Genomic DNA, 11,387 nt, shown 5'->3' on the forward strand with positions numbered 1-11,387 from the left:
ACCATTCACTGTGGCCAAAACTCTAGGAGTCATACTTAACTCCTCTCTTTCTTTGAGCTTTCTATTTAATCCATAAGCAGCTCCTATTGATTTTACTTTCAAAATTTATACCGAAATGCGACCACTTTATGGCACCAGTACTGTCTAACCTGAGTCATTATCCTTACTCTCCTAGACTGCATTCCCACTAATGTTCTCCTTGCTTCTTTAGTACTTCTATGATCTGTTTTCCTCACACCATCAGAGTGACATTACTGATGTTAATTAAGTCAGAACTGCCCATAGCTGCCCATCACATCTAGAATAAAATCCAAAACTGTTGGCCATATCCATAGAGCCCCCCAAGACTGGCTCCTGTCTACTTCTTACACATCGATAACCACCAGTGTTCCCGCTCCCAGTCAGCTCCAGGTGCCTTCTCATTCCCCCTTGGACAAGCTCATTCCCTTCTCAAGGCATTTGCATTTGCTGTCTTCTCTGCCAGGGATGCTCTTTCCTAAATAGTCAGAAGACTTGCTACCTGATTACATTTAAGTTTTTACTGAGTTAGAATCTATCTAGTCAAGACCATCCTAAGAGAGTCTGTAACTTATTTCTCTGCTTTATTTTTCATATAGCACCAATCCTCCTCTGAAATAATATTGCATATTTCTTTTTAAATTGGCCCTATTCCACTATCATGCAAATTCCTTGACATTAAGGACTCTCATTCATGTTCACTCCTATAACCCAAGCACCATGCACAATGCCTGGCATATAGTAAGCACTCACAATTATTTGTTGTACGGATGAATATATAAAATACAATTTTTATGCTGGCTCCTGTTGGTACCCTCCTCCTACCTGGGGAGCTAATTATTCAAGTAATCATTTAACCTAAAAAAGTAGGTGTCTCAAACTAAACATGGCCTAAAATAGATAATAATGAGACAATATTTACTGACTGCTAAGTAAATTCCAGGCACTATTCTAAGCTCTTTATGGATATCTACTTATTTAATCCTCACAAAAATTCTGTGAGGTGGGTACTATTATTATTTACATTTTACAAAAAAGCAAACTAAAGCACAGGCATCTGAAACATGCTTCCCTGGGTCACACAACTCGTAAAAGGAAAAGCCAGGACTCAAATTCATGTTCTAGCTACAGAGCCTGCATTCTCCCCAGAATTTTTCTTTCTTGATCATTCTGCCATAATATTATGGTCAAATCCTTGGGATAGAAGAGAATCTTTGCAGAAATCTAAATTTCTTCTCTGGACCTAAGCCTCCTCTGATCTTACCTTAGTAAACAAAGGGGCCCCATGACTTGAGCATGAGACCTCGTACTCCCCTTGCCTGACTCTGCTGTTACCATGAGGCAGTGAGTCTGGAGCTGGATTGTCAAGAATTTTGAGAGGAGGAGGAGGGAGTGGGAATGAGGGGGTTGAAGAGGGAGCTGCTGAGTGGTTAAGAACAAAGACTACATCTCCTAATCACAGATGACAAAGTTACTGGAAGTTATTTTATGATCATTAAAAAAATAATATGTTGTTTTGTGAGCAGGTGTCCTGTGAGTGATATGGAATACAGGAAAAGGAACAGAGAGAAAGAAGGAAGGCAGGCAGGAAGGAAGGGGAGGAAGATAAGCAGGGAGGGAGGAAAGACGAAAGAAGGGAGGGATGAGGAGAAAAAGAGGAAAGGCCGGTGGAAGGTGGAGAAGCAGGGAGGTCACGAGGGAAGGAGGGTGTATTGCTGGGAAAGCTCTTGGAGGAGTTAAACTTTGTGGATGTGTGGATTTGCTGCTCAGTACTGATCTCTGCTGAATTCTCTCCCAGCTCCACTCTGTGAACCCACCGGTGAGTTGCACTTCCCTTTCTTCTTCATGGTCTGTGGGTACCTTGTCACTCAGGGCAGCACAGGAGGCCTGTGGATGGCTGTCTGAGCAGCCAGTCTGAGCAGCCCCTGCCTGTCCAAGACACATTAGGTGGCAGCTCCCTTCGCCCAAGCTGCTCTGGGTTCACACCAGTTGTGCATCTGACATGTGCCTCTTCAGTGAAATGAGCAGGTCTTGCTCTGATCTTCTCAAGAACACAGTCTTCTCTATGAGAAGTTCCAGCATAGAGAGACACCATTTGCAAAAGGAAGGCAGAGAATACTGAAGACACATGTTAGAAGAATCTCTGTCCTTCCAGACTCAGGGGCTCCAAGTCCCCTGTGCTCCTCAGCTGGGTGCTCCACCAAGGGTGATGGAGGAAATGTGAAAACCACACATCCGTGGAGAACAACATTACAGTCAACCCTCGGGCCACGTGCAGAATGAAGTAGTACTGCTACCTCCTTCCTATTTTTAGCTCCACTCTGCAGCCACACGATTACCCCAGCTTGTTTTCTCTCTCAGACCCCAGTTTATGCAAATTACTTCATTGCTCTGATCCTGACTCAAAGTCTTACCTTTACCAGAGGAGGAAAGGTGGAAATATTCCCTCCCCTCAGAAGAAATCTTTCACTAAAGCATATTCAAATCTAATACATGAGAGAACTGCCCTCCTGTGCATAAAATACTAATCGTGGGGTTAAAAGAGATTGTCCTGCTACCTCACGAACACAGACTACAAGTGCAACTAGGAAACACAGGATCTCTGGATGCTGTGACCAGAGAGATTCAACCTAACCTGGACTCTTCACCTGACGTTTGGCCAAGTCTAGCTCATGCCTTGTGTTGATGCCATGCATGCCTTGTGTCTGGTCTCACCTTTACCCCTAAACCCAGGTGCGCAATCCCAGCCTAAGCAGAAATCCAAAGTCACAGCAAGGATGAGGAAACAAAGTTTCTACCACCAGATATTTTCCAGGTAGTCTTTGCTATTTGAGAATTAACTGAAACAAACTCTGAGGTGGGAGACTGAGCCCCAGAACCTTAAGATGGGCCCTGTCCAGTTTTCTACTCCCTCCCTACCCCAGCACCACTGAGAGGAGTGGGTTACAGGTGCCCAAATGCCTTTCTTAAAATTTCTTTCTCTGCTCAGCTCCAAAAGCTGTGCTATTGGTCAGTCTTCTGGGGACCACAGTTTTCCAAGGAAAGAAAGTGACTCTAACATGCGGGATATTCCATGTCCCAGGACAAAGCAAACATTCTGGTACCATGGCTGGAACTGATGTTTAAAAGTTCCCAGGGAAAAGTATTCCAGTGGAAAGACTTCGTGATTAGAGATATCAGGGCTAGGAATCACCCCCCTGTGATCCGGAGCACTTGTTATTTTCATCTGGAAAGGAGAGAAAGAGGCTTCTTTTAGGGAAATTATTAAAAATTCCTGGCCGGGCATGGTGGCTCACTCCTGTAATCCTAGCACTCTGGGAGGCCAAGGTGGGAGGACCGCTTGAGCTCAGGAGTTCGAGACCAGCCTGAGCAAGAGGGAGACCCTGTCTCTACTACAATAGAAGGAAATTAGCCAGACAACTCAAAAAATATATATAGAAAAAATTAGCCTGGCATGGTGGCACATGCCTGTAGTCCCAGCTACTTGGGAGGCTGAGACAAGAGGATTGATTAAGCCCAGGAGTTTGAGGTTGCAGTGATGAGCTAGGCTGATGCCACAGCACTCTAGCCTGGGCAACAGAATGAGACTCTGTCTCAAAAAAAAAAAAAAAAAATTCCCACAGGGCAAAGGCTCTGAGGATTGGATAAACAAATGTCTCAAAAGTCAATCCTATCAGGGATTGTGACATTTTTCATGGGCTGCTGCAAGTGGAGGAGATAAGAAGAGGGGTGAGAGCAGAGCACAACTTTAGCTATCTTTATTCATCCAGAAAAAAGCCCCTAAGACCCCAAAGGGTTACATCCCTGAGGCTTCAGATATGGATTAAATGTGCTCCTCATATCACGGTTTCTACAGAGGTTTGTCTAGAATCCCAGATCGAGGGAGCTGGGCTGTATGGATGGTGGGGACAGGGTATTCCCAGGCAAGTGCACCCCTTTTCTTCCAATGAAAATAGCAATAATAGGGGCAGGACAGAGTCAGTGAAGAGAGGATCGAGTGGCTCCATGTCTCCCCCTGACTGACTGATCCTCCAGGTCCCATATTCTGTCTTTGAAAGAGGTAATGTGATTCTGAGATGTCAGAGGAAAGGAAACAGAAGAAAATTACCAATATGGCTTAGGACAAGGATGAAAGAAATGTGTTCACTTTTACTAAAACTTCAAGCTTCAGCATCTCCAATGCCAGCTCCAGGGACAGTCTTCAGTGTTCCCATACTGGCACTGAGAAAGGTGTTTTTAGCTCATGGCTAGAAACTTCAAAAGAGAATAAGATCCAAGTCAAAGGTAAGCGTCGCCCTCTGGTTGGAGACGCTGCTGCACAGGGGCGGGATGTGCCAGGGTGAGCAGGGTGAGTTCATGGCAAAGGAAAGGCCCTGGACCACTGGGGGTGAGGGGTGGTCGTGACATGAGGGGGGGCATGTGTGCCCAACTGGCTGTTTCTTTGAGTCTTGTTTGCAAGTGCTGAGACACCAAGTGCCTCTCACCAGGAGCTCTGAACCCCATTGCCCTGCAACTGTGTTCGATTTCTCCCTCTAGAGCTGTTTCTGATAGCCAGCCCCTCCCAGCCCACAGAGGGGAGCCCAGTGACCCTGACCTGTATGACGACTCAGTCCCTTCCACAGTGGTCAGTTGATCAGCCCCAGTTCCGCTTCTTCAGAGATGAACGGGTCCTGGGGCTGGGCTGGAGCAGCTCCCGGGAGCTCCAAATCGCCGCGGTGTGGAGGGAAGACTCAGGGTCCTACCGGTGTGAGGCAAAGACAATGGCACCCAAAGTCTTAAGAAGCCGGATATTCCAGATGAACGTGCGGAGTGAGTGCCAGTGGGGCCAGCCTCCCAGGGTGGGCCGAGGAAGGGCAGCGGCAAGAGGCCAGTCCTCCCTGACTGCCGGGTTCTGCATCTGAGAGTAGGAGCCGTTTGAGAGATACACCTGAGTTTCTCTTTGTTAGGGTCCTTAAGGGACCTTCTCTTATACTTGCTGTTTCCATTTTGGGCAAACAGAATATTAGGAAACCCTTACTGTATGTCTTCACTGTGCTGGAGGGTGAAGGGGAAATAGCTGCACAACACCTGGTCCCTGACTACAAGAAGTCGGTGCCCAACCAGCACTCTGGGCAAGCAGGGCGTTGCATCAACCCAACCAATGCTGATTTTAAATCAGCAGAACCGCACCCCCCAATTAAACTATGTGATCATGGACTTTACTCGCAGGCTTTGCTTCCAGGACTGTCACACCTACTCCATGTCCCTGAAACTCTCCCTACTCAGGGCTCCCCATGTCATCTTGTGTTCACACAGGAGTCCCCATCTCTGATGTGAGCTTGGAGACCCAGCCCCCAGGGGGACAGGTGACAGAGGGAGACAAGCTGGTCTTCATCTGCTCGGTTGCTAAGGGCACAGGAAACATCACCTTCCTCTGGTACAAAGGGGCCCTGGGTTTAAACCTGGGAACAAAGACCCAGCACTCACTGACAGCGGAGTTTGAGCTCCCAACGGTGAGGAAGAGTGACGCTGAGCAGTATTACTGTGCGGCTGACAATGGCGACGGTCCCAGGCCCAGCGGACTGGTGAGCATCACCATCAGAAGTAAGTGCCACTGCCCCCGGCTCAGCCGGCACATCTCAAAGTGGGCTCTGCATTTCCCTGGGGAATGCTGGGAAGCTCACGGGGGCCAAGCCTCGGTGGGCAGAGATTATGAGTGTGTCACATGGTCAGAGACCCTCTCTGATAGTCCACTCTCTCTGTCAGGTCCAGTGTCTCGCCCCGTCCTCACCATCACGGCACCCAGGGCCCAGGCTGTGGTGGGAGACGTGGTGGAGCTTCACTGTGAGGCCCCTGGAGGCTCTCCCCCGATCCTGTACTGGTTTTATCATGAGGATGTCACCCTGGGGAGCAGCTCGGTCCCCTCTGGAGGAGGAGTGTCCTTCAACTTCTCCCTGACTGTGGAACATTCTGGAAGTTACTCCTGTGAGGCCGACAATGGCCTGGGGGCCCAGCGCAGTGAGGTGGTGACGCTCAACTTCACAGGTATAACTCAGGCTATGGAATTGTCTTGATCAACGTCTCTTTCCCAGCATCCTGAGAAAGTTTCACTGACGCCACGTGTGTCTGGTGATGTGCTACCCAAAATCGGGCTTCTAGGGGTGGTGCTGTCATGGGTCATGTATTGTAATGGCTTGGAGGACGAGAAGGTTGGGGGCCTCTCTTCTCTTTTCGTCAATGTGATAAGTTGCATGTCCCTAGACAAATAAGTAAGTCCCCTCTTGGAAAAGCAGAGCTTGGGCACAACCCACATCCAAGATGTCTGCTCTCCGAACCCCCAGCCCTTCCTCTGAGCAGCTCACGCACAGGTCTTTCCCCCCAGCGCCTGTCGAGAAAAGAAGGGATCGTCTTACATCAGGAGTCATCGAGGGGCTGCTTGGCACCCTGGGTCCCTCCACAATGGCCCTCTTATTTTGCTGCTGGCTCAAGAGAAAAATAGGTTAGTATTTATAGAGACTCATATTTTGTTACTGTGACCTTGTTTTTACTGAAATGGGCTGAATTTGTGACATGTATACTGCAAAAGATGCATTTGTGTTGTTAACCACCTTACCTAGGAAGCTGCTCACACCCCCAGCACATGGGAACAGGGCCTATTAAAGTTGTGCAAAATTTTGGTAAAGTTCTCCACCCTCCATGTGTTATTAGTTGAGGCTCAGCCGACATTTTGTACTTTTTTAATTTAATTTTTATATGAATATGTAATTCTATTTAAAATAATTAATTAGTCACTAGAAGAGGAATATAGTAGCAGCTCTGACCATCCTAACAATCTCCCAGTTCTGAATTCAGAGTGTCAATTCTTATCCACCTTAGACTATTGTCACATGCTTTTCCTTTTCTCTGAAATGCTCATTCACACATCCACACACTCTACTCACTGTTGGATCTTTCTCACTTTTCTGCTGAAGTGTCATTTTCTCCAAGATACTTCACCTGGCCACCCACCCTGCAAAGATTCTCTTCTGAGATGCAAGTTATTTAGCTTCACATTTTACCACAATTGGTAATTACATATTTATTTGTATGTTTAAGCTTGGTCTCCTATTCTTCATTCGGCAAGTTGGAGACAAGGCAAAAGAGGACAATGTGAGATTCTCATTTAAACTCTGAGTGTTTCTGGCATCTTTGGACATCTTACTCCACCTGTAACATGGTTGTATCAGCACCTGCCTTCGAGGATTTTTGTCACGATAAGATTGGGTGTTGTGGTTGCAAAACCAAAACCAAAACATTTAATATATGTGAGGGCTCAAAGACTTAAGTTCAAGTCCTATATCTGGTACTAATTGGCTGTGGGAAGTTCACTTCATTCTTCTGGCCCTAAGTCTCCTCATCTCTGAAGTGAACACTCTATACACGATTGCCAGGATGTCTGCAGGGCGCACAGTGGCATCTGCAACAGGCTTCCAGGCATGAGACACATCCCTGCACAGGGCTGTATGAAAGCACTGAGGGGGTTGCTCCACTGACATGTATTCATTTGTTTGGCTTGCAGGAAGACGTTCAGCCAGTGATCCACTCAGGTGAGGCCTCCGCTTTCTTCATATATACCGATAATGCAGAAAATCCATTTTTAAAAATTAAAATTGTTCTCTCATGAGCTTTTTCTCCTGTCTTATCACACCCAAAACTTGCTCCCACATTCTCCCACTGCAGCGTTGAACATTCATTGACATTTCCCGTCTTTAAGATATTAACCAATTACTTTAAATCCTGTCGTAATTTTTCCTACTGATCTTCTTAAATATTTATCTGCAGAATAAGAATGTTGCATTGATTTGACCAAAACCATGCATTCATTCATTCAATCAACCAGTATCTGAGAGTCTGTAAGTCTTTCTGTTGAGTGCTGGGAGTTGCGAAAATATGGAAAGATCTTGAGAGTCTTAAAAAATTTTAGGGTAAATAAGATGTATACACATTTCTGGAATGCAAGACGGACAGTAATAAACATACTGAACAGATTGTTGATGAAATTCTTTAGAAGTTTAGAGGGGAGAAGGGAAAGATTTAAAGAATATTTCCATCTAGAAATATCAATGTTTAGTTGATCTATTTTATAGTGTATTATTATTTATACCAACAATAAGCAGAGATTTTTTTTCCAAATCAGAGTAGCACTGTTTCAGTGCTACATGTACATATGCATGACCATTTTTCTTCTGCCCCTTGCTCAAGTTGCTTGTTCTGCCCAGACACCTGTTTTCCACCTGGGGTGAATTAATATTTCTTCATTTAATATTTACGGAGCACCTATGATGGGAATGGCACCGTTCTGGGTGTGTGCTGTACTACAGTGAGCCAGTCAGACAAGGAACTTACCCTCGTGGAGGACACTCTAGTGCACACTCAACAATGCCCTATTCAGCCCATGGACAGGGCTGTGGCTCGTACCACACTGTTGTGCCTTCCGGTTGCTAATTGCCCCATAAATTTGCATCCTGCTCAGGCCCCTTTCTTCTAACAGGCGTCTCTCCTTCAGCGTCTTATTCACAATCTCAAATAGTGATGTCTGGGATGTCTGGGCTGTGGTCCCAGATAGATAGCATGTGTTTCTGTGTTTGCAGGACCCCTCCCAGCCCTGTACCCCGAGAATTCACCTACCTCAACTCACCTGCCCCCGTGCAGCTACCGCCTACATATGAAAATGGTGAGGCTTCCCAAAGACCTGGGCCAGAGTGGGTAGAGCACCCCAGGGAAGGGGCAAGGGGGTGACACCTGCTAGCCAAGCCTGACCCTGCTGGGCCACAGCCTCCTCTGCAAATGAATGACTCAGCTGTTTTCATGGCTGTGATACGTGGTAGGCATGGAGCAAGCTGAAAGGCAGGAATGAGGGACTGTGCCATGATATCTCCTTTCTTTTCTTTCAGTGAATGTTGTAAGTGGGGATGAGATTTATTCGTTGGTGTACAGTATCCAGCAGGAACAGGCACCAGCAGCAGGTGAGACATGAGGGAGTAAATTTGTCTCTGATTTTGTCTCTCCCGGAGCCCTGAGGACACTCGGTGGCTGTGCATGGCAGATGGCAGCTGCTTCTGCCCTTGGAGCTGGCTGTGAGCATCATTTGTGCCTATTTGGAGCCTGATCTTTGATCTGGAAGCTGCCTCGAGTAGAGCCCAGTGCTGATGCCGACTTGGCCTACTTTGTGCCTCACTCCCCAGTCACACGGCAGCATCAGAGATGTGGCTTCCGCCTGCCCTCTTTGAGCAGCCGCGCACACTCCTTGCGGCACCCCATCACAGCTGCCTCGTTGGTGCTGTCGTCTCATCCTACACATGGTGGGCCAGAAAAGCTGAGAGGTAGAAAGGCCCGTTCTAGCATAGGACCCTCCTGGCATTATTACCCTTCTACCCCCAGGCTGCCAGTTTTCCTCTGGATACTAAAGGAATCATCCTTGCTATAAACAGAAAAGTGAGACAGAAATATTAATGGAAATCAATCCATAGGAAACAGATGGGAGAGGAAGAAGCCTTTACTAACACAAGTTCAGTGAAGCACTTTAAATAAAAGTGGAATCTCACAGCGCTTACATTTTCTCCACAGTAGAACCCCCGGGGACACATGTAGAGAATAAGGTAAGATTCCTCATATTCTTTCCTCCACGTTCTTTCTCTCTTTTCTCTGGTGACTGGTTCTCAAATTTTTTAAAATATAGCCATGTAGGGAGAGCAGAAATTCTGTGGTCTGCCTGCCTCCTCCTCCCTATTGCCCAAAACAATGGAGGTATTAAAAATGTTTGGTTATAACAATAAGATGTCATTGTACAAGGAAACTTTGGAGGCTTACATGCATATTCACTTTAGCAATGGGCATATGGATGATTTGTAGTCAAACTGCAGTGCATGCTTAGTCTAAAAATTCTACTCATTTAAAAATCTCTATCCTAAAATGCTATTGAACCGAACATCCATCACTTTGTGCTATAAAGCACACTAGAAAACTAAATTAGTACTGAATGAAGGAAGCTAAGCTAATAGTGACTTGTGTCATTAAAAATCATCGATCTTTAAAATTCGAATATTTCAAGATACTCAAATTGATGTTACAAACATACTTTCTGAAAATTGCAGGAATTCCAACTCTGTGCATGTGTACAAGGACAGTAGGTGCTTTGCAGTTTTGTCTAGTGTAGTGTGGCAGCCAGATGTTTCAGGACAGAATTCAAGTCCTTGGTAAACCCCAGTGACAGTCTAGATTTAGTTTATGAATACAAAATTCTGACAACCTTGAAAAAAAATGACAGCTCATGGAACTGCCTAAGAATGGCCTGTAAGAATAGGAGAAGGCCTTGTATATTTAGATCAATTTGCAGCTCACCAGGGGCAGCTTTCTAGCCCACCAGCGAGCTGCAGGCCCCCTGGAAGTGCTGGGCCACAGTCTTGCCAGAGGCTGTAATTCACATGCAGCGTGGTGTGCCATGACAGGATGCATCCAGGCTAACTGGGGAAGAGGACCAACAGAAGGCATGTTCTACTTGTCTTCACTGCTCTGATCCTATCCATGTGCCTTTTGCTTCTAGGACCCCTTAGACATCTACTCTAGGCTGAGGAAGGCAAACGTTACAGATGTGGACTATGAAGATGCTATGTAAAGTTATGGAAGATTCTGCTCTTTGAAAACAACCCATGACCCCAAGCCTAGGACTTGATATGTTCTTTAGAGATTCTGACAAGTCAGCTTTCCAGTCACCTCGCCCAGGTGCTATTCTCCATGAGCCTGCTCCTGTATCTACTGTGAGATGAAATTGACACAGCCCTGAAGAAACCACCCGGGAGAACCACCATAGTAGGCACAAGAGTGGGAAGGATTTTGTAATCAAAACCTGATTCCTGCTGGTTCTTTTGGGAACAGGTCAAACCGTGTTCTTACTTCTTTTTACAAGAGGAAACAGGATGAGATAAAAGAAATTGGGGTGCTGGGGTGGAGGGACAGTGAAGCTTAGAGTGCAAGAACCCAAGGTGAGTGATTTTGCAGGACTGCTCCACAGAGAGAGCTGTGTCCATCATTTCGTACAAGTGCTTTCTCTGCCCAGACGGTACAAAACCCCAGTCCTACCACTTAAATTGATCATCTTATTTCCACTTAGAATATGTGATTCAGTTTATTTTGAGTCGCTGCTATCAAATGAGAATTAAAACAAAGTGACATCAAAAGTTATTGCGATTACACTGGATTTTAGTGACATATTTTGTATACACAGGCCAATCTAACAGCCTCCATATTTATTAGTCTTTGTAAGTTTCACCACATCCAAAGTTCTATATTTGTTGTAGCCTCTAGAGGTTTTATGAATGCAGTGTTTCTTCTTTTATTCACAAACTTTTTGA

The 11,387-nt window shown here is 46.0% G+C and overlaps 1 protein-coding gene across 1 annotated transcript; it reads left to right on the plus strand.

Moving 5' to 3' along the window:
* Positions 1-4,347: 4,347 nt before the first annotated feature.
* On the plus strand, positions 4,348-10,651 carry FCRL1 (Fc receptor-like 1). Its single transcript, XM_012658483.1, has 10 exons — positions 4,348-4,366; positions 4,555-4,827; positions 5,314-5,601; positions 5,764-6,042; positions 6,380-6,496; positions 7,556-7,583; positions 8,628-8,710; positions 8,931-9,002; positions 9,604-9,635; positions 10,580-10,651. Exons 1-10 carry the CDS (start codon positions 4,348-4,350, stop codon positions 10,649-10,651), a joined length of 1,263 nt encoding a protein of 420 aa, XP_012513937.1.
* Positions 10,652-11,387: the final 736 nt, after the last annotated feature.

Source organism: Propithecus coquereli, unplaced genomic scaffold (assembly GCF_000956105.1).
Source record: "Propithecus coquereli isolate 6110/MARCELLA unplaced genomic scaffold, Pcoq_1.0 Scaffold59, whole genome shotgun sequence".
NCBI lineage: Eukaryota > Metazoa > Chordata > Mammalia > Primates > Indriidae > Propithecus > Propithecus coquereli.